Raw genomic sequence first — 20,000 nt, forward strand, 5'->3', positions numbered from 1 at the left:
GCAGCATTGTTCGATTTTTCGTTTAGCTTCGTTTATGTTCCCTTTGGAAAAAACATCCATTCTCGTTCTCATTCTCGCTGGTTAATAATTAAATGGAAACGGTTAAATATTAACTTCGTTTAATAAAGTCCAGTCCAGGGTCCAGTCCAGAGTCCAGTCCAAAGTCCAGTCCAGAGTCCAGTCCATGTTTTCCAGTTGGCCTTGCATTTCAATTTTGTAGGAGATGCGGATGTATTTGAAATTCAGTGACAAGTTAATTGCTTTTGAACGTAACGTGAGTGATTTGTTTTTAGGAGATAAGAATATGACATCTACTTATCATATACGAACAATAGTATACCTTAAATTGCCGAAAGGAGTGTACGTACGGTGTGAGTGAACGTGGATCATTGTTGGGAATAAAGAAAGATATACAGTCTAAGTTTTGAGTGTTCAATTGAGTGTGGATATTCCCGAACAGTAAAGAGTCTACCAAAGCGCCCTTCTTTGCCATTACGAATAAACGTCACAACTGTATGTCATCAACCATCATGGGAAAGTATGATAGGTCTGAGCTTTTTCGCATCACGTTAACGGTAACGCAACGTCAAACTGCCGTTTCACGTATTCGTAAAATGACCTCTGTTAATCTCGAGTACTTACTTTAGCAAAAAACAAAAACTCGGAGTCCTTTTAAAAATTGTTTGTAGAAAGAGATGCTATATAAAATGAAAATTCTTACCTGTCAAAGCGAGTTAACAGAAAGTCACGGTGAGTTCATGAAGAAATATTGCCGCAAGGAATAAGTTATGAACGATCTATAAACATGCTCGAGACCTAATTTTTCCTTGTTTGCCTTACCGGAAAATGGTTTTGGGGGTCTTTTTCTTTTTTCACATAAACGACTTACACAAGAAGAAAACTCCACGTGTACGGCAAACTCAAAAATGGCGGGAAAATCATGGTCACGTGGTCACTTTTGCCGTTCGTCAAAAGGTGCAAAAAAAGGTGACGGAGGGATATCAGCAAACACGGTGTAAAAATGCTTGACTCCTTGCACAAGGAAAAAGCTTTGATTCTTCTTTACTTCAAAACAATTTCATTTCTGCGAAACAGAGCATTTCCTTTCGCCCATTCCATCGAAGTCGTTTCTTTCTCTTACTTTTTAGAGTTGAAGATGGCGGTCAAACATTTCGTTTTTGCGGCAAACTGTAGCGACGGCACCGGACTGGTAGGTGAGAAAGACGTTCACAGCTTGTATACACAGGTGTATATATATATGGTAAAAAGACATGTCTATCTTTCAACGAGTCGACAACGAGTCTTGTTTTATTCAAGTACGCGTAAAGCCGCTGAATGAGACCTCCGATACATTTTAACACTGCAGGCTCAAACATCGTACGCTACGAAGTCATGCATAAGTTTAGATTAAAAGTCTTAAAAACAAAGTTCAGGTGAAATTTAATTGTGTCAAAACGAGCGACTAGCGTTATTTAGACCAATTAAGATGTTGCAAGACAATTTTCTCCTTGAAATAATGATTATCGTTAATCCACGCTTAAAAAACAAAAATTTTATAAAAATAAAAATTCTGATATCCTTTGGCAACACGACCGTTTCGCAATACAAACCGCACATTTGGGAATCAACTGTCTGAAAATACGGCTGTGAAGTGTCAACATCACAAACGTCTTCGTGAAACAACACCTTTGACATTGCTTTATCGCGTATGCCATCTGCAAATTAAGACAAAGTTGATTAATTCAAAACAATTATCTTAGTCTTTTATACTTCTAGCAGGCAATTGACATTGTCAAAATACCTACCGCAGACAAAGCATCGAATTCCAGTTTCCATAGAAATTTGCACACGACCACCGAGATGTGACGTATCTGTCAAGCAAATTGGCCAAAATCTGCTCGTCCGTTAAGAAGAAGTCAGACTATTTGCTGAGATTTTCCGGATGGTTGAGTCGGAATGCTGAATCTTATTATTCTGAACGCATTCATCTGTCGGTTGTTTCACAAGATGGTAAGTTTTACATGGTAAGCTGCACCTCTACCGGAAATAATTGGAATTACAGTAGTAAGTTCGCTTTAGCGTGAACGGCTCACCAAGCTACACGTACAGTTCGTTCAAGTCAACTGCTACTCGTTCACGCTAGATACCTTGGAAGGAATATTGCTGCGTTTGTCCGAAGGCAGATTGACTGAGCGAAAGCACAGTAAAATGTCGCGGGCGACGGGGAGAAAGAACAGAAGTGGCCAGGTTTTTGACAACAACGGCAACGAAATGCCCGACCCTCACCTTTTGAGTCCGAATTCGTCAACGAAGAGCTGCGATGTATCCTCTGCTTCAGACAACGAGTCGTGGGCATCCGAAGACTCTTACCCCGAAGAGTTACCATCTCCGCCGATTCAGTGGAAATCTGAAATTCCGTGGACACCCGACCGCCGCCGAAGCTCCATCAAAAAACCTCAATTTCAACTCGACCCTGTCGCCATTCAACTGAACGAATTTTACGAGAATCGCGTGCGCGTAAGTTTGGAGCGTAAAGAAATCTGCGAAGAAATAGCTTACAACGCAATGCATAAGTGCTTCCGGAAAATTCAAATGGTGGACAGTAGATTCCGCGCAAACAGTTTAGTATCGCAAGGTATTCCCTATGATGGGCTGCAAGCTGAAGAACGTATTCAAATGGATATGTTGGTGCAGCTGTCACCCGGCTCAAGCTCTGCATTGTATACAGCACTGGATGAGCGGACCGGAGGTATTCGTCTGCAACCAAGCTCCGAAGATTACAATGTCTGGGAAGACTGCATCACGACAAACGGTTTCTTGTCAGCAAGCAAAATAAACTCGCTCCTACGGAGGTACGTCAAGAAGGCTGTTAAGGTCTTAAACATTCACATAAAGGACGGTCGAACGGAGAAACTTCCGAAGCAGCTGGGAAGCATATCCATCGAAAAAGGCCCCGTTATTCGTTTAATTATCAACAAAGATATATCGGTGGATATCCTTCCCGCATTTGTTATTCCTGATTGCCGCTCAGATCCAGCTCGCAGGGACTGTCCGTCTTCCTCTCACGTAGTTTGTAAGCCATACGTCCAAAACGAGATGATTTGGCGTTTGTCGTTTTACGTCGCGGAAAAGAATCGTATTCGAGCTCTCAGCGAAGGCTGTCGCATTCAACTGCTTCGAATTCTCACAGAAATTCGTGACAACGAGGATCAACTCAAACGGCTTTCATCCTACCACGTTAAGACCCTGCTTTTCCACGAATCGGACAAGTTCCCAGATTTTCACGAGTGGAGCGCCGACAAAATTACACGGCGTTTTTACGGACTGTTAGAAAGGCTGAAAGTAGCGCTGAAAGAGTGCAGCTTACCGCATTACTTCATGCAACCACCAGATTTCAAACCGGTGAATTTATTTGCTGACCTGGATGGAAAAACACTGTCCGACATGTTAGATGTGGTGGAAGATATTATGGAGAATCCAGTGGGTGTTCTCACGACAGTTGGACGAGAGAGAAGGCAGACCATGTGGCCATGGGAAATGGGGCTTTTTCTACCCGCGGGACTGACCTCGTAAACCCGGGTGAGTTTCAGAAGGTAACCTGAATGAAACAGAACCAGAGACACAACATTGCAGTACTTTAATGTTTCGACCGCAGACAACTTAAACACCCTGGTCTGTTTAATTACATAACTGCTATGCTAAATAACGCGTGATATCAGTACTGTTTACGAATATCGACCGCAAGTCCTTAAAACCATACAAAGTACTCGATTTATTTTGACTTGGCTATCTGAGAGAAAACGTATGTCAAGGTTGACGGGTTAAAAAAGAAGGTCATTTCGAAGTCTGCGTTGCTTTTTTGTCCACATTTTAGACAAGATCAATTTGTGGCTTTAAATTAATGAACAAAGAAAGAGTTACTTGTTAATTTTGTGATACTGGCCCAATTTGTATTCAGTTCTAAACCAATCATTGAAATTGTCATCATTGCCGACATTTTTATCAGAAATTGAAAATGTAAATTAAAGAACGCCCACACAATGGATGATTTGATAGCATTTAGAGCAAGGTTTTTTTTTCCTGTAGGAGTTTTTTTTTCTAGCACGAAAGTGGCCTTTTAGGAATTTGTCCTTATTAAGCCCCATTTACACGAGCAATTTTTCCTTGACAAGTGGACTTGTCAAGGAAAAATTGCTCGTGTAAATGGGGCTTTACACCCCATGCCAATTAGATTCGTTGACTATTTGCAACCACGTCCGGTAGAAAAAAATTGCCTTCTATTCGACTGGGAACACCTGAGATATATATAAAAAGTTTAAATGGCTTTGCTTCCTTTTTTGGTGGTGAAACGGTTGTTTGTTTGACCTCTTATCAGTTGAAACGAACCCAAATCAAACAGAACCCGTAAAAGGAAATAGAGTCAGTCAAAATACCAAAATGAACTGCAGTTCTTCAAGCAGTATTTTTAAAAACCACTGAACCTCCGAAATGAGGTATTTGGAATGAAACAACACCGATAGCTTCTATGTTCAGATCAGAGACCAGCTGTGTTTATCATCAGTGGTATCAAGGGTGCAGATGTTTAATTTTGTTTTCTCTAAATCTGATCTTGTTTATAAAGTTACCTCAAGGGTACTTGTACTGACTAGAGATTTTAAAAACAAAAGTTAATTGAATTCAAAGGTTTGATAAGGCTCTTTGCAGCTGGGAATTTAAACTATTCAACTCAAAATCAACTGTCCAAATGAGATCATGGTTTATGTATCTCCTTTTATGGTCCTACAATGATGTTCGACTGAGACAGATACCGCATCCTGCAAAAAGGGCTCTTTTTCTGCGAATCGATCGCGGTCAAAAATGAGCGGTTTAGTGGTAACTAGCTTCAGTTAAAATGAGATACAAGCTTCTCATTTGACCGCACGCCGTTTGCGAAAGATCGTCATAGAAAAAACAGAAGAACCTGTTGGTAAGCTAAAACAGCTATTTATAAAGCAAATATCCTCGTTGGGTAGGAGGCATTGACTTACAGGTCAAATAAAGCTAAACATCCAGTTATAAACGGGATTTGAACCCATGACAGGGGCCGATGTTTGATCCTGTTTGAAGTCCCGAAAACTTTTCGGGCATTATCGAAAGCTATTACCGAAACTGCAATCCGCTTGTTTTGATAAGCTAGTCTTTCAACCTTTCTTTCAAGATAACAAAAGGCAAAATGATTCCAGGGGTTTCATTACTGAAAACCTCGCCGTTCTCAAGATACAGACTGAGGAATTTGTAATATCCAAACAAAAGGCCCGGAAATCCTCCCTCAGCTTTAGAAGGAACATCACACAAGCAGGGGTGACAAACACGACATCATATATAGATTTAGCCAAGCCTAAAAACGGAGCTCCGGGGTTATTTATTTTCACAATAAGTTAACTTGGCTTCAGCCTTCGATCCAATCGAAACCCAGTACGGTCAGTGGTGGACTTTAAAAAAAGGCGGACCTTGATGAGCTCTAAACTTGAGCCCGAGAAATTGTCACGTGATACTGGACAGCGGATACCTTGACCAATTGACAATAACATGGATGTCCAATTGAGTGTTTTCACTCACGTCATCAGGAACCTTGTTTTTGCACCGAAACAAAAGAAAACGTTTGCATGATAGTGGAGCTCAATTCCCTAAGGATTAGTTGGTACACCAACATGGCCGCCGTAACGTCACGTGAACGGAAGACCTTAGACAGCAATGACCAGAACCAGGTTGCTGACCAGCGGTTTTCATTAAAACAATGGTTTGTTTGGGATGCTCAGTCTCGCGGACTCAGAAAACCTGGTTGTGGTCATTGTTATTTAAGGTTTTTCCACGTGAACACACTGCATATCAAACATGTACGCTGTAAACGACCGCCATGTTGGGCGTATTGATTATTATTATTTATTATTATCATTATTATCATTAGGATTTTATTAAATTATTGGGCAACTTCGTAGTGCGCACGCGCCCACGAGCAATACCGCTAGCCATGATTAACATGAGACAAGCAACTCGAGGGTTTCTATGGGCCGCCGGAGAGCTCCGCTAAAATCGTTTTGAAATTGTTGGCACGAAAGGCAAAAGCCGGGCGGAGAATGGGGAGCGGCGCTGTGTGTGTGTGTGTGTATCAAAGAAGTCAAAAATGTAATTCCATTCTGAATCGTCAGAACATTCACTAGCATCCGAAGTGTTACTATTGTCCGACATTTCTAAAAAGACTTGACAAAAAGCTCTAGATTTTCAACAAGACTTCTTAGACTTTCACACATTTCTTTCTTAAGTCGCCTGCGTAGCAAGTGTTTCCGTGGGATTTAACAGACGAAAAGGACCAAGGTGCAGGCTTTTCGATGTTTTGACCGAGCAAAAAATGGGGCAAGAGTGGGGGAGTGGAAGAGGCCCGTCTTTGAGCGGGACGAATTAAATGACGACCTAAAAGACGCATTAAATTAAATTGCCCAAAGTCGCCCAGACGTACTATACATCTCTAGTATAAAAACAGCCACTGCAACAAATCACCATTGACTTGTTCACATGCTGTTAGAAAAGAAAATTACTAGGTTGCTTTTGCGGCTGCGTGTTGTAAAGCAATTTGTCTTCTTTAGTCTCTTTTCAACATCTTTCACTGAATTGTGTTGCTCTAATGTACTCTTTCAGGAAGACAGAACCCAAAAAAGGAGCGACAAAGCACTCTTCCTAACCAGCAAGGAGGAAGCAAATCAATTGGAGAGCCATTATGCATGGAACTTTTGAACAGAATGAACGAACTAAAAATTAGTTCTCGGACGTTTAGGTTTGGCGAAGAACGTAAGCAAGGCCAAGGTCTTTGGAAGAAACAAAAATGGAAAACTGTCAACGAAAAGTGTTCAATCTTAATACAAGTCGTTTCGCTAACGAGTCGTGTCGCTAACGTCCAGGGGCCTGGGGTTGCTCGAAGCTTGGTTAGCGCTAACCGTTGGTTAAGACCTAATCCGCCCCAAATGATAGGCAGGTTTAAACAGAGGTCACATTCGGTTGTTAGCGAACAGGAGCCGGTTGCTCGAAGCGTGGTTAGCGCTAACCGGTGGTTAAGAGGTATCAAAACCTATAGGTTTCCGTGGTATTTAACGCTGGTTAGCGCTAACCATGCTTCGAGCCACCCGGGTCAGGAGGATAGCGAAACAAACAAACACGTTAGCGAAACGAATTCGGTTGTTAGCGAACTGGATGGTAGAGAAACGACCTGATACCATTAAAACTGCTTTTAATCATAATGTATTCTTTTAGTTCGCAGAATAAGTTTTCCGTACAGGTTTTTTTGTCCAACGAAGAATTCTTCTGCAGTTGATGTGTGTTTCTTCAAAATTACAAAAAAATGATAAATTGTAAAATTAACAAATCGATTCCAAAGTTGCTGTCTCTCTTCAGTAGTAGATTATAAATGACGTTAAAATGTGGTATGACAAAAAGGTGGCAGCTGAGTGTGTCACTGATGTTCTTCGTACCACATTTCAACCTCTGTGATCTACTACTAAACAGATGCACAGAAACTTGGAATTATTTGTTGAAAAAAGAAATAGAGAATTTAAAGTATTTGATGATGATGACAGCTAGGTGTCTGAGCTCTAATAGATCATAGGTCAGAACCAATCAAACGTGTGCGGTATTGAACTTATATAATTCCTGATAGAGATAATAAAAATGTCATCCATGAAAATTGTCAGTAGGTTAACATCATTCTGTCAAAGATGTCAAGATGCCAATGCCACTGTTTAATAATTATTATTAAGCATTGGCATTTGACAAAAAATAAATAAGAATATTATTAATGCTCCATTAATAATTGGTAACTCTGATGCTCACACATTTCAAATTAAAAAAGACCAGAAAATGGATTAATTAAGTACCCTTTGACGTCCAAACCGGCCTAAACCGGCCATACTTGGTATTTTACTCTGTCTAACGCCAGACGATTTTACTCGTCAATGGAGAACCCCTGGGAGTCAATGGGTCAAGTTGTTAAACGAAACACAAAGCCTGCAAAGCTCTACAAGACTACAATAACTTTTAAGTGAGTGAAGGTTTAAAGTGCTTGAAATCTTGGATTAGAATGCAGAGCATAGAGCATACTTCCATGCTAGCGATGGCCTCCTTCCTTTTACGTTTGCTGGACTGACGAGTATGGGAGAAGAGACCACTGCCATGGGTCGAAACTCACTTTGATCCAAGTGCCGTCCACGAACCTTGGACGGCACTCTTCAAAGTCTTCAAACCCCTTGCCTCATGATATGTTTGCTGATTGTGACTTGAGCCTGCTGTCTTCTGCGCATTCCTTTGCAGTAATTTCGCGGTCATTAAAGGGGCTAGGTCACGCTATTTTAGGTAATTTTGTTTAATTTTGTTAATTATGAGCTCTAAACGTCAAATTGGCAGAGCAAGAGTCTTTCATTTGCAAAATCACGGCCACATAACAACTGAGAATGATTTTCCAGCTGTGTAAATGACATTTTGATATAGACTGATATAAATTTGAAATAAGGTGGGCCGACGTAATTCAAATTTACCCAAATTTAATCCATTTCAATCCTCTTCAGTTTTGTCCATCTATGTCCCTTCTTGACTTCCCTGTGTTTTGTTAGATTTCTTCTATAGTTTTGAACAGTTATTTTGATATTTTAGTTCATTCTATGACCATTCGATCAGTGCTGAAATTGCCTAAAATTGCGTGACCTAGCCCCTTTAAGTGAGCACACACAACACGAAAGATCATTTGAGGATTCGATTGCTAAGTAACCACCGCACATGCTCAACAGAGTGAGTTTCGACCCATGGCAGAGGTCTCTGCTAGCAGGGAAAGAGCTTACAGCAGTCAGCTTAGTTAAATACTATTAGTTTCACAGAATGTTTGGAGGTATTTAAAATACCTGTTTGTATGTTTTTCTTACGTACTTTTTCACACTTCTTAAATAATATTTCTCTCTTTGCTAAAATGATGGCATTATTCTTCATGCTCTTTCCTTACCAAAATGCTCAAAATGATGCAAGCACAATGTGCAAAGACCAAGTAAACGGATGCTTAGTTAATAGCTAAAAGGATATTTATAGTGAAGGAAGAAATAATTTAATTCCCCAAGATAATTACCGGTAAATCTTATTATGCTCCTGTGCTTCTAAGAAAATTCTGTATCTTCTTGTTGCCATTTATTTTGATGTCTTAAAAGAATATACTCAAATATAAAGCTTGTTAGTTGATATTTGGGTTTATTAATTTTTATTGCTTATGGCAAATGAAATTGCCAGGCAAAGAAATGATGAAACTAATTTGATTAAAGCCATTTTCAAGGTAGCCAGTGCCCCGTTCTTCTTGTGTGCTGATGGCTCCACTGCCAAATCACTTGCTTGATGCCCCAAACAAGTGATCTGGCTTGCAGATTGTTTTCTTGCTAATTATCAGTTGCTCTTTTAGCACCAGTGGTTCTTTCTGCCCATAAGTCATAATGTCTGTAGCATTAGGCTTTTTTCATGACAACTCTAGGTTTTGTGAGTCTCAGCGCTTTGTTGCTTCCTGTTACCCACAATGTGAATCTTAATATGCTTTCCATTTGACAGAACTGACTGAACAGACCTGGCATTTGAAAGGGCTAACTCTACATTGCCTTCAAATAAGGGTCACTTCGAGGATGATACATGCTCCTCCAGAAGAATGTGAGGGATGATCATGCAAGTGTTCCTTCAAATTGTTACATTTTCTTTGCAAACTGACGGGTCTGGTCGGTCAGTTCAGCCATAAAAATGCTCGCTTTGTCTCTCTGTTTTGTAGGTTACACCATTAATTTAGTGAAAATAGGGCATTCATAGACGTTAAGAAGTTAAAATAAAATGCAACCTTAAAGAAAGAAACAATGAACAATTGTGTTAAATCATATCTGGTCTCTGTGGCATACACATATTGTAGTGAACTTGTTGATTCCAAAAGTCTGCACCTTTCCATCCACACCATCCCTAAAAGAAAAAAAAAAAACAACAAATAGTGGAGGGGACGAATGAGACGTTGCAATGAAAGGATAAATGGGAAGAACACTACATAACAATGGGCAGCAGAAATATATGTATGCCTTAGTGTATTCACTCACAAGGTCTACACAGGTGGAATTTGCACCATGTTGATGTTTGGTGAGGGAGGAGGAAGAACCAAAGAAAAACCCTTGGTGCGAGGCTAAGAACCAGCACCCTTGACCATGTTGGTGTGAGGTGATTGTCATAATATGTGTTGAATATCTGCGCTATTTAACATAACAACAGGCGTTATGATGATTAGCAGTCCCACTGGCTAATTCATATTTGCATTTAAGTGTTAAGCAGGTCATTTTCAAAAATTTAATCTCCGTTTTTTGGTTCTTCGATTTTAGTTTCCCTTGGATCCCATCTTCCCTTCCTTTTCAGTGAGGGCTTTACCAACTTTCCAATTAACACTTCCCAGAAGCCTACAGAGAGGCCCCAGTAAAAGCAGGATAATATGAAGAGGTTTCCTGGAGCAAGTGAAAAAGTGTACAGATGAATTGCAAAATTCGATTCATGTCTGAAGAGATGCTACAACACAGCTTACACCAAATCTGCCTAAACACTTAGTCAGAAGCCTACAATGGGGTGTGACTTTGGCAGGAGGTAAAAATAAAATTCAAGGGCAAAACAAAGAAGAATGGCAGAAAATATATTTTGAATACCTTTATGTAGAAATTAAAAACAAAAAAAACCCTGTAGGCTGCACATGTACAGGGTACATTGAAAGCCGAAAAATCCATTTTATAAGTTTATGGTACTAACCTTGTCCAGGATAACTTTCAGATCTTCCCCACCAGTATAGTGAGGATCAAGTATTAAAAACCTACAAATTGCAAAATAAAGAAGAAACAAAAGTCCTGCTGATTTGAAACTCACACTCGCACCACCGCGCACTGGTGGCTCAGTTGGCTGAGCATCGGGCTGTCATGCGGGAGGTCGTGAGTTCGTCTCCGGCCATACCAACACTCAGGGTCTTAAAATAACTGAGGAGAGAGTGCTGCCTTTGTAATTACAGCTGCAAACTTTTAAGTCTTTTCGGATAAGGCCTGTAAACCGGAGGTCCCATCTCGTAGCCCTTATTGGAAATTAAATAGTATGGGACGTTAAAGAACCCACTCACTATTTGATAAGAGTAGGGGATGTAAGTCTTCAGTGTTGTGGTCTGACCTTATCTGGACAGGGGTCTCTCCCACTTCCTAAAAATGTATTGTAAACTGCATAATAAGCAGTCTGGCTAAAGTTCCCCATAAAGCATTGTAAATTAGTCCTGAAAAGCCCTGAGGGAAGAGACTAATAGCTTCACTTCACTTCTTTCATAGTATCAGAAATGATAATACATTGCTAATAACCTTTATCTTTTTATTTTTTTTAAATGGAGCAATATCAGCAATACTGACCTAACATTACCAGTCTGATCATTAAAGTCCACTCCCAATATGGTATGAGCCAGAACACCGCCCCCTGTGAATGGAAAAGGATCCAAAGTATTTGAGTGCATGCAGCAGAAAGAATAGATAATTTTAGAGATAATACAAAAAAGACGGATGACAGAGGATGAACCAAAGGTTTCATTGAGATAATAAAGTAAGCAAAAAAGATGAAAACTGCTCAGGGCAAAGTTGTGGTAAAAGAGTGCAAAGCTGGTCAATGAACCCTTTGATGAATATGTGATACTTAGTTAAATGAGTTGACAATGAGGACCACTCTCGATATCCAGTCTCAGGAAAAGCTGAGGACTCTTGCTCATTGATGCGAAGTCCAGTGTACTTCAAGGGAATCCCCACTCTGTGGGAAAATTTACTTTCAACCACAGGAATGATGTTTACAGTCAAATTTCTTTGAAATTCTGTCAAAGAAAGCACTGGTATCTAACAAAAATGAATTTCGTAGGCTGTTATTCATCGTGGTGAAGTACAATAATAATAAAGTATTCTCGTTTGTCTCACAATGTGGTGACTTGTGATGTAGATTGGAAGGCAACAATAACAATAAATTGTCACAATCATTCAAGGTGGTGACCGTGCCATGGGAATTTGAAGGTAAAAATAATAACTATTATTCTTATTGATTCTAAAACCATTGGTAGAGGATTGAGAGACAGCCCAAACTTTTTCCACTGTTGACAACAACCAGGACATGATTCTAGCCCAATTTGGTGGGAAGCAAGGGCTCTTACAAATACACAATCCCTGCTCATGGCAAACCCACAAAAAGCAGTATTTCCATTTGGTCACCACATTCGGTGCTGCTCATGTTGTAGTCTAATTAAATGAATCTGCCTAATACTTATAACATTGCTGTACAGTTGTAATCTTGGAATGCAGCCTTAAGGATTTAAGCCTAGAACGAGGGGAAAACAACCCTGAATCACAACAATCATGAAAGTTGACTTCTAGTTGGCAGGAAGTTTACAGAAAATTACACATCCACAAAAACACCATAAATTAGAAAAAAAAGAGGAAAAGGGATTGAACTCGAACAAAAAAGTTTTTAAAAAATTGATGTTAAAAAGGAAGACAAGGAAATGCAAAACTACACATACCGATCATGATAGGAGTTCCTTGAGTCTGAAAATGATGCAACAAATCACGCCCTTTGCTTCGCATTTCTGCCCCAGAGCTCACAAACATGATCTTTGATGTGACCCCCAGGAGATGCTCCAAACACATGCTAACTTCAAATGAGCCAATCCACTGTCGTGATCCAACAAACTCTTTACTTTTGTCTTGAAGATCGACGAGAGCCTGTTGAATTTCACGATGGCTTGGAACAGCTTTTGATGTGTAGCCCTGGTGCCGAAACCATGATGCAATGGTTTGAAGAGTTCGGTAAGCACATCCCCATCCCTTTCGGATTAAAACATTGAAACATTGCCAGTTTTTGCATGACATCGCCATTACAACTTCTCTCAGGACTCACTAGACTTACAAAGGAGCCACGCAAATGAGAGAAAGAATAGAACAATCCCTAAAGACAACTGAGCTGCAATGTATAACCAGGGGTTTAAGCCATTTTATGGTTCATTCAAAAATGAATAGTTTCTTTCAGATTTATTAAAATGGAGTGCACATAAAGTAGCTTGAAAGCCAACTGCAATCCCATCATTTACTTTTTCACATAACATGTATCCCGAATTTGGGTTACATGTAGCAAGAACTGCATGAATTTTACACAAGGGTGTGATGAAAGTGAAAAAATTCTTTGGATGAACAGGGATTGTATGTAAAGACTAAAAACTATTATTATGACATTTTACTAGTTTCTTATGTTATTTCTTTGTACTGATTGATAGTTTACATGTCTTAAAACATACATCATCATTAAAGTTATCCTGCATGTAATGATGATAGGCATATGTTCCATCAACAACTGCAACTGTGCCACACGCACCTTAAAAGAGAAAAACGAAACAATAAACCATAAAAAAAAAGATGCATGTGTGGCCTTCTCAACAATCATTTTCATGCCCAAAAACCAAAGCATTAATTTCCAGAAGACAGGATAAAAATCAAATACTGCATACAACAACACTTTCTATGAAGCGGTGCCTTTCTCACAACATTAGCAATAAGAGGAGTTTATCAGAAGATTTTTTCCCTTTATTGTAGCTGTTAAAGCACTTGGATTTATTTTTGGAGGGTAATAATAATTACTTTAATTATTTAATTAAATTACTATCAATAGACCTAAAAGCACACTCAACAACAAGAATGCACATTCAACAGTCAAAGAAGAGTGAGGAAAATGTGTGAGCCAACATGGTGAGCCAATTGTGAGTCAACATGGAAGTCACACAGTTATTGAAAGCTAACGTTTAATAAAATGGGTGCTTAGACTTAATAATGTTCATCAGCACTGTTTGAAATGGGTCCTTAGACTGACAGGCTCGCATGACTTGCTGGCTCACAGATTGTCCAGCCCCGTCACAGATAAAAAGCATGTGGCAAGAGCAAATTTTTAGGCATTTAAGAAAGTTTGTGTCATATTATTGCACATGACTTGCTTGAGATCAAGAGTCCCAATTAATTTGTCTTGCAAGAAAAAGGACTGAAGAGAGACGGAGTTACATCTTACATTGATAACTAGGTGACAGTCAACTCCTAAAAATCATGACAGTGTGATCTAAACAATACATAAAGATCAAGATAATTTTCTCACCTCCAGTCAATCCAACGTGAGGATTTGTCAAGTAAACACCTACATTATGAGACAAAATAATTTCACAACACATAATTATAATAACAATAATAATAATAATAATACTTATAATTCAACATGTATATTCATGTATATTCATGTAATGCTGGCCGACCCAGCAATTCAGTCACAACTGCCATTGGGTCGAAATAAACAAATATCTATCTATCTATAATAATAATAATAATAATAATAATAATAATAATAATAATAATAATAATAATAATAATAATAATAATAATATAATCCCTTTATTAACATATTCCAAGCAAATTGCTATTTACAAGTAAGAAGTAAAACAAAAAAAAAACTATTAAAACCTATTTACAATTCATTTCCATTAAAAAAGAGACTAGTATGAAGCACAATAAACTTGCGAAGATATTCTTATTTGTAGTAAGAAAAATTCATGTCATGATAGCATTCTGACTAAAAAAAAATTGGAAATAAAGGTAAGCTCCTTAAAGAAAAGCCACTGTTATTTAAAAAAAATAATAATAATAATAAAAAATAATAATAATAATAATAATAATACGATGTTTTTGAAATTCATCTTTAATCAAGACATGTTTCGGATGAAACATCATCCATCGTCAGTTGAATTTAAATTCCCAAGTCAAACATCTTAATTTATCCCTTTCATACTACATTAGTTTCTTTTCTTAGCTTAAATAGTCTGGTTTTTTCTGTTTTGTTTTGTGGTTGTTCTGTTCTCGCCTTCATTCTTAATAATTATTATTCATGTTATATCTCACTTTGTCACACTATTTATTGCTCAACTTTAGTTTATTTTTCTCATTGTACAACTGACAATGGATGATGTTTCATCCGAAACATGTCTTGATTAAAGATGAATTTCAAAAACATTGTATGGATCATCAAAGCGATATCTTACTTCGTGCTGCTACGAAGTTTCAATAATAATAATAATAATAATAATAATAATATTGCGCTTTTTCTATAAGAATAATCAAAAGTGCATTACAATTACATAAATTCTTACAAATTACAAATTGTAATTTAAAACTACCAATTCATCTTAACAATAATAAGACCTAAAACCCAACAATAAATTAAGAATTGAACTTACAATAAAGCCTTAACAAAAGGCCTTCAAGAATAAATAAGTCTTAAACTAAATGCTTAAAAATGTTAATGTTCCAATCTAGCCTTACTGACAAAGGACAACAACTTAATTCTTGATATTTCAAACTAAAAATAATATTGATTGTAGGCCTGTAGCTTGGGGAGTGGAAGGAGTGCATTTGCACTGACTCCCTTTTCCCAACCGCATTTTGGTACAAGTGGATCAGAAACAAACGAGACAAAACAAAAATGATGATGATGATGATGATGATGATGATGATACTAATAAATTATTCCAGTCACTTCGTTTACTAGCAAGCTAATGAACTGGACCACGTGCTTCATTGTAGAACCTCAAGAAGTTGATTCTACAGCTGTAAAATTGTTTAATGTTATGCAAAAATGCCTATGCACATGTTGGAATGCACTTGAAGTTCAAATAAACAGCTCAGGCAGAAAGAGTTCCCCTTTTTGAATTAATGGCCCCTCTGCAAAAAAACCTGACGATGTTCAAACCATGCTTTCCTAACATGATGACTCCATTTCAGTCCCTTTTTAATGGGCATGCCCAATACACAATGATTTACTTACAGTCAAGCTATGTCATGCGTGACCGGTAGATTTGAAATTTGAACTGAGTATTCAAATCTGTGTGCCAGTTTTGAACTTTTCTCTTGAGATTATGAATTTCCTGTTACGTCCCATTATCACAAATAGTTAGCTATGAACTTTAATTTTATCATAAAATAAACTGTTTGAACAGTTGAAACTATTTCAAGCGTTTGATGAATAATTATTGTGGTTATGCATTTTTCGTACCAACTTTTGGAAAAATCGTCAAGATTCCATTCAAATCTCAGAAGCTTCAAAGAGGAATTCGGATGTTCATTTCAATCTGGTTGATACTGGTCCCCCGTGACATAGCTCGACTCTAATACATAACAAGACCTATATTAATCCACTGACTCCGAAACAGCCCCCCACTGATAAGTAAAATTGTCTGGCGTTAGACAGAGCAAAGTCCATAAAGCCAAGGAGCCAATGGGTTATGGTTCAACTTCTTTCAACTAAATTATATCAATTTTAATGCCTGACAATGGGAAAAAAGTATGATCAGGAGCAGGTTGCTGAAAGATTGGTTAGCGCTAACCGTTGGTTAAGAGGTATCAAAACCTATAGGTATCATTAAGAAATACAGTGTTGGCATTTAAAAGTACCTGTATTTACAATTTAATTATGAAATGCATGTGCAGACAACACAAGCAAGTCTTCTACCACTTGAGATTATTGGATTTTTTTTTTTTACCTTGCTGGAGTTCATTTTCAAACACATATCTGTTCGAAGGTCGCAAAAGAGGCCTCTTTCTTGGCAAAAGAAGACGTTTATGTAATTCCATCCTGACAGACACTGATTAAAAATAATTAGAAATATCACTTAATCATCCCCAACAACAACTTTTCACATTGTTCACTTATTAGCACAATAATAATATAATTATTGATAAAAAAAAAAAAGCATTCTCCAGGTTTTTGCATTTTAGATTCAAAATACATGTACCTTTTTTGCAAAAAGGAAAGTATGAGAGAGTATGATTTGAAAACACTCAAACCATGAATGTATGCATAGTTCGAGAGAAGAAACTCTCAGCACGTGTTTTTATTGGGTCTAAAAACACTTGGCTATACCTTGTGCTTTTAAAGCTGATAAAACACTGCTGCTCATTTTTTAAACAGTACTTAATCCATCGACATCCAAACCGGCCAAAACCGGCCAGACTTAGTATTTCACTCTGTCTAACGCCAGACGATTTTATTCGTCAATGGGGAACCCCTGGGAGTCAATGAGTTAACATATAGCCACTTTGGACAAATCATGTGATGATATACGGTACTACTAGTATTAGTAGTATAACATCACATGACTTATGCAAAGTGGCTATCGTACTGTAACAGTTTAAATAATGAGCAGCAGTGTTTTATCAGGTTTAAAAACAAAAGGTACATATAGCCAAGTAGTGTTGTTAGACCCAATAAAAACATGACCGCTGCAAGTTTTTTCAACTGCTTCAAAAACAACCTATAAAAAGTGTGAACGTCAGGAGTGCAAACAAAGCTTCAAATAATTGTGAGGAAAACGTTAGCACACAAAAAAAACAAGCTGGGCCTTACTAGTTTCTACAGTACCAATTCTTTATAAATTTAAAAGATTATTCTAATGAGGATCAGTGTTTTATCAGGTTTAAACATGTGCAAGTGATGTTTTTATTGGTGTCTTGGCAGTTAGCTTCATTTAAGTGCATTCCAAGAAACTGCTGTAAATGCACATACTTGAATGTCATTTCACTCAATATAATTATTATTAAACTAAAAAAAATGAATTTTCTCATTTGGTTCTAGTAGGTTTTTTGATTATTCCGATAAATTTGATAGCAGCTGGGTTGTTTAACTCCTTCTAAAAGAGGACTAGCATGTCTATTCACTTGCCTTGTTTAAGACAAGTAAAACTCCAGTTTTGTAAATGCAATAACTTACCAAGCTCGTCATCACCGACACTGGGATAAATAATGGTCACCAGATGGCAAAACCCAGGAGGCTTGAAGTGATGTACTTTAGGCAGAGATGTTGATGCACAATCCTACAAAGTGGTTAAAAAAGTGAACATGAAAAGCTTTATAATAATAATTTATTATCACTAGAAGAAGATATCACAAGAAGAGACAATCCATTAAGCAGACTACATGCAAACAAGGTGCAACCTGCTCTATTAGTATTGGCTCAAATTATCTTCAAGGTGTTACCCTTATCCAGCAGAATGTGCGTGGGCCCGAGGCTCTGGAATAATCCACAATCAGAAACAGAAATCTTTGGTTCTGGTCAAATAACTGCGTGTATGTGAAGGGTCTTCTGAATATATGCATAGAAAGTCAAACTTTCAGAACATTTCCAGGGTTCCATGGTTTTGGTGCATGAAAGTCCACCATTAGAAACAATTTTTCTTGCAAAAACTAACAACTTGTAAAATGGCAGGAAATGAAACCGTTTTTCAAGAGCCAATCAAAATAATATACTGTAGCCTTTTTTGAACTTGACCAAAGTCTCTGTTTCTTGACCACCGGAACGATGACTCTGGGAAAGATATTGTGGCTTAAAGGAAAAAATTGTAGCAAAACGAAAATACTACTGGTTTTCTTACTTTCTCCATCCATAACTAACAATGAGGGAGAGTACATAACCCTTGAAAATTGTTGCAGAGTAATGTACAAAAACATCATAGTATCAGCAAGACAAGCAAATAGTGTACAAGTCTACAAGGCTGTTTTTAAAATGATTGCAGCCAGAAGGAAAGTTAGGATTTAGCCAGCTTATAGTGCAGTGTCCTATTGTGGGAGCTTGATTTTCCTTTTGTTTTTTGTAATGAACGTTCAAAAAGGAACTTTAACTAACTGGTTGTTTTCGTTTTACAATTTAGGGGTTTACCACCTCACTTAGTCTTACTATAGTAGCTTCCTTTTATTATCAAGTATATATATAATTTTTTTTTCCTAAATAAAGCTGTTTGAGGTTTCATGCATTCACATTATGTACGTAGCTTTTCCTGTTTTTGTTCCTTTGTCGTTTAATCTACGACATACAGTCACTTAATTCTTGGAGTTCAGTTAGAGATTTGCAGAGTTGTTTTTGTGAGTTGTAAGAGTTTTCAACGCAGCAACATACTTTAAGGCAGGATCAGACGTAAATATTATTACAGCTTTTAATCCATTTGTTTTCAAATTATTTTCTTTCTCTTTCGCTTGCTTGTGATTGTTAGCGCTATTTTTTGATTAATTGTGTGAATTGCAATTTCCTTTGTAGTTTTCTCCACATGTGTGCAGTAGTTAACCGAGTCGATTTTAACAAATACTCTTAAAAGAAGCCCATCTGATTGTTCCACTCTGCAGTTGACACGTCACAATCTCCAGTGCACAACCACCCGTGTCTGTTGCATTCGCTACACAACACTTTGCCTCCCGCCTCCTTCCTTATTAACCTTGCCAAATGCACACTCTATTGGTCACTATTTACCTTACGAAACTTTCCTTTGCCATAAAACTCCAAAACAAAGGCAAACTATTTTACAAAGGAGAACATAATTATCAGCACCTTTATGAAATAAATACTTGTATGACAGGCACAAACAAGGTCTCTTCAAAATAACATTATTCATACAAGTCACGTACTGTAATGACTTTTCATTTGAAAAGATCACGTGACTGTTCACTCCTTGTTGATGTTTAGTATGATGACATCATTACCTCTGAAAACTCTTTGATAACAGATCCCATTCTTCTTAGCTGATCGCACATACCAGAAATAAATAACTCAGGCAAGCTTCTTAACTGAGTTTTCCTTGATAAATTGAACACCACATCAAGGGACAAATTCAACTTGATTTGTGTAGAAACACCTGCAAAAGACAACGGACAAATTTGCAAGGTGTACAGACTGACACACTTGTTGTACATGTACCCTGAAAAAGAAGAATCTATTCCATGGAAATACAATGTCACTGGAAATACAATGTCACATAGAAGAGAAAGAATCTTAAACATGGACCTTGATTGTAATTGAAAAGTTCCTTTCCCTCTGTGTAACACTCATCCCTGCTTGCAAGGCTCTGG

General features: G+C 37.8%; 2 protein-coding genes across 4 annotated transcripts in view; one reads left to right on the forward strand and one right to left on the reverse strand.

Moving 5' to 3' along the window:
* The first annotated feature begins 1,857 nt into the window (after window positions 1-1,857).
* LOC137999590 (cyclic GMP-AMP synthase-like receptor 1) lies at window positions 1,858-7,711 on the forward strand. Of its 3 annotated transcripts, none has more exons than XM_068845406.1 (2): window positions 1,858-3,579; window positions 6,676-7,711. In XM_068845406.1, the coding sequence occupies exon 1, from the start codon at window positions 2,209-2,211 to the stop codon at window positions 3,571-3,573; it is 1,365 nt and encodes a 454-aa protein (XP_068701507.1). In that variant the 5' UTR covers window positions 1,858-2,208; the 3' UTR covers window positions 3,574-3,579; window positions 6,676-7,711. The 3 variants fall into 3 exon arrangements, 2 of the variants coding, with proteins under 2 accessions (XP_068701507.1, XP_068701508.1); XR_011122980.1 differs by having other exon boundaries at window positions 1,872-2,010; window positions 6,676-6,815; XM_068845407.1 differs by having other exon boundaries at window positions 1,908-3,593; window positions 6,676-6,869.
* Window positions 7,712-8,983: 1,272 nt separating this feature from the next.
* Window positions 8,984-20,000, reverse strand: part of LOC137999588 (ufm1-specific protease 2-like) — a 17,928-nt gene continuing 6,911 nt past the window's right edge. Inside the window, exons 7-15 of the mRNA XM_068845404.1 lie at window positions 19,635-19,786; window positions 17,875-17,977; window positions 16,649-16,750; window positions 14,218-14,256; window positions 13,373-13,449; window positions 12,602-12,905; window positions 11,457-11,520; window positions 10,822-10,882; window positions 8,984-9,999 (exon numbers count right to left, since the gene is read on the reverse strand). Of these exons, the coding sequence (XP_068701505.1) occupies window positions 9,913-9,999; window positions 10,822-10,882; window positions 11,457-11,520; window positions 12,602-12,905; window positions 13,373-13,449; window positions 14,218-14,256; window positions 16,649-16,750; window positions 17,875-17,977; window positions 19,635-19,786 (989 nt within the window). The 3' untranslated portion in view covers window positions 8,984-9,912. The remainder of the gene's footprint in view (window positions 10,000-10,821; window positions 10,883-11,456; window positions 11,521-12,601; window positions 12,906-13,372; window positions 13,450-14,217; window positions 14,257-16,648; window positions 16,751-17,874; window positions 17,978-19,634; window positions 19,787-20,000) is intronic.

Source organism: Montipora foliosa, chromosome 4 (assembly GCF_036669935.1).
Source record: "Montipora foliosa isolate CH-2021 chromosome 4, ASM3666993v2, whole genome shotgun sequence".
NCBI classification, from domain to species: domain Eukaryota; kingdom Metazoa; phylum Cnidaria; class Anthozoa; order Scleractinia; family Acroporidae; genus Montipora; species Montipora foliosa.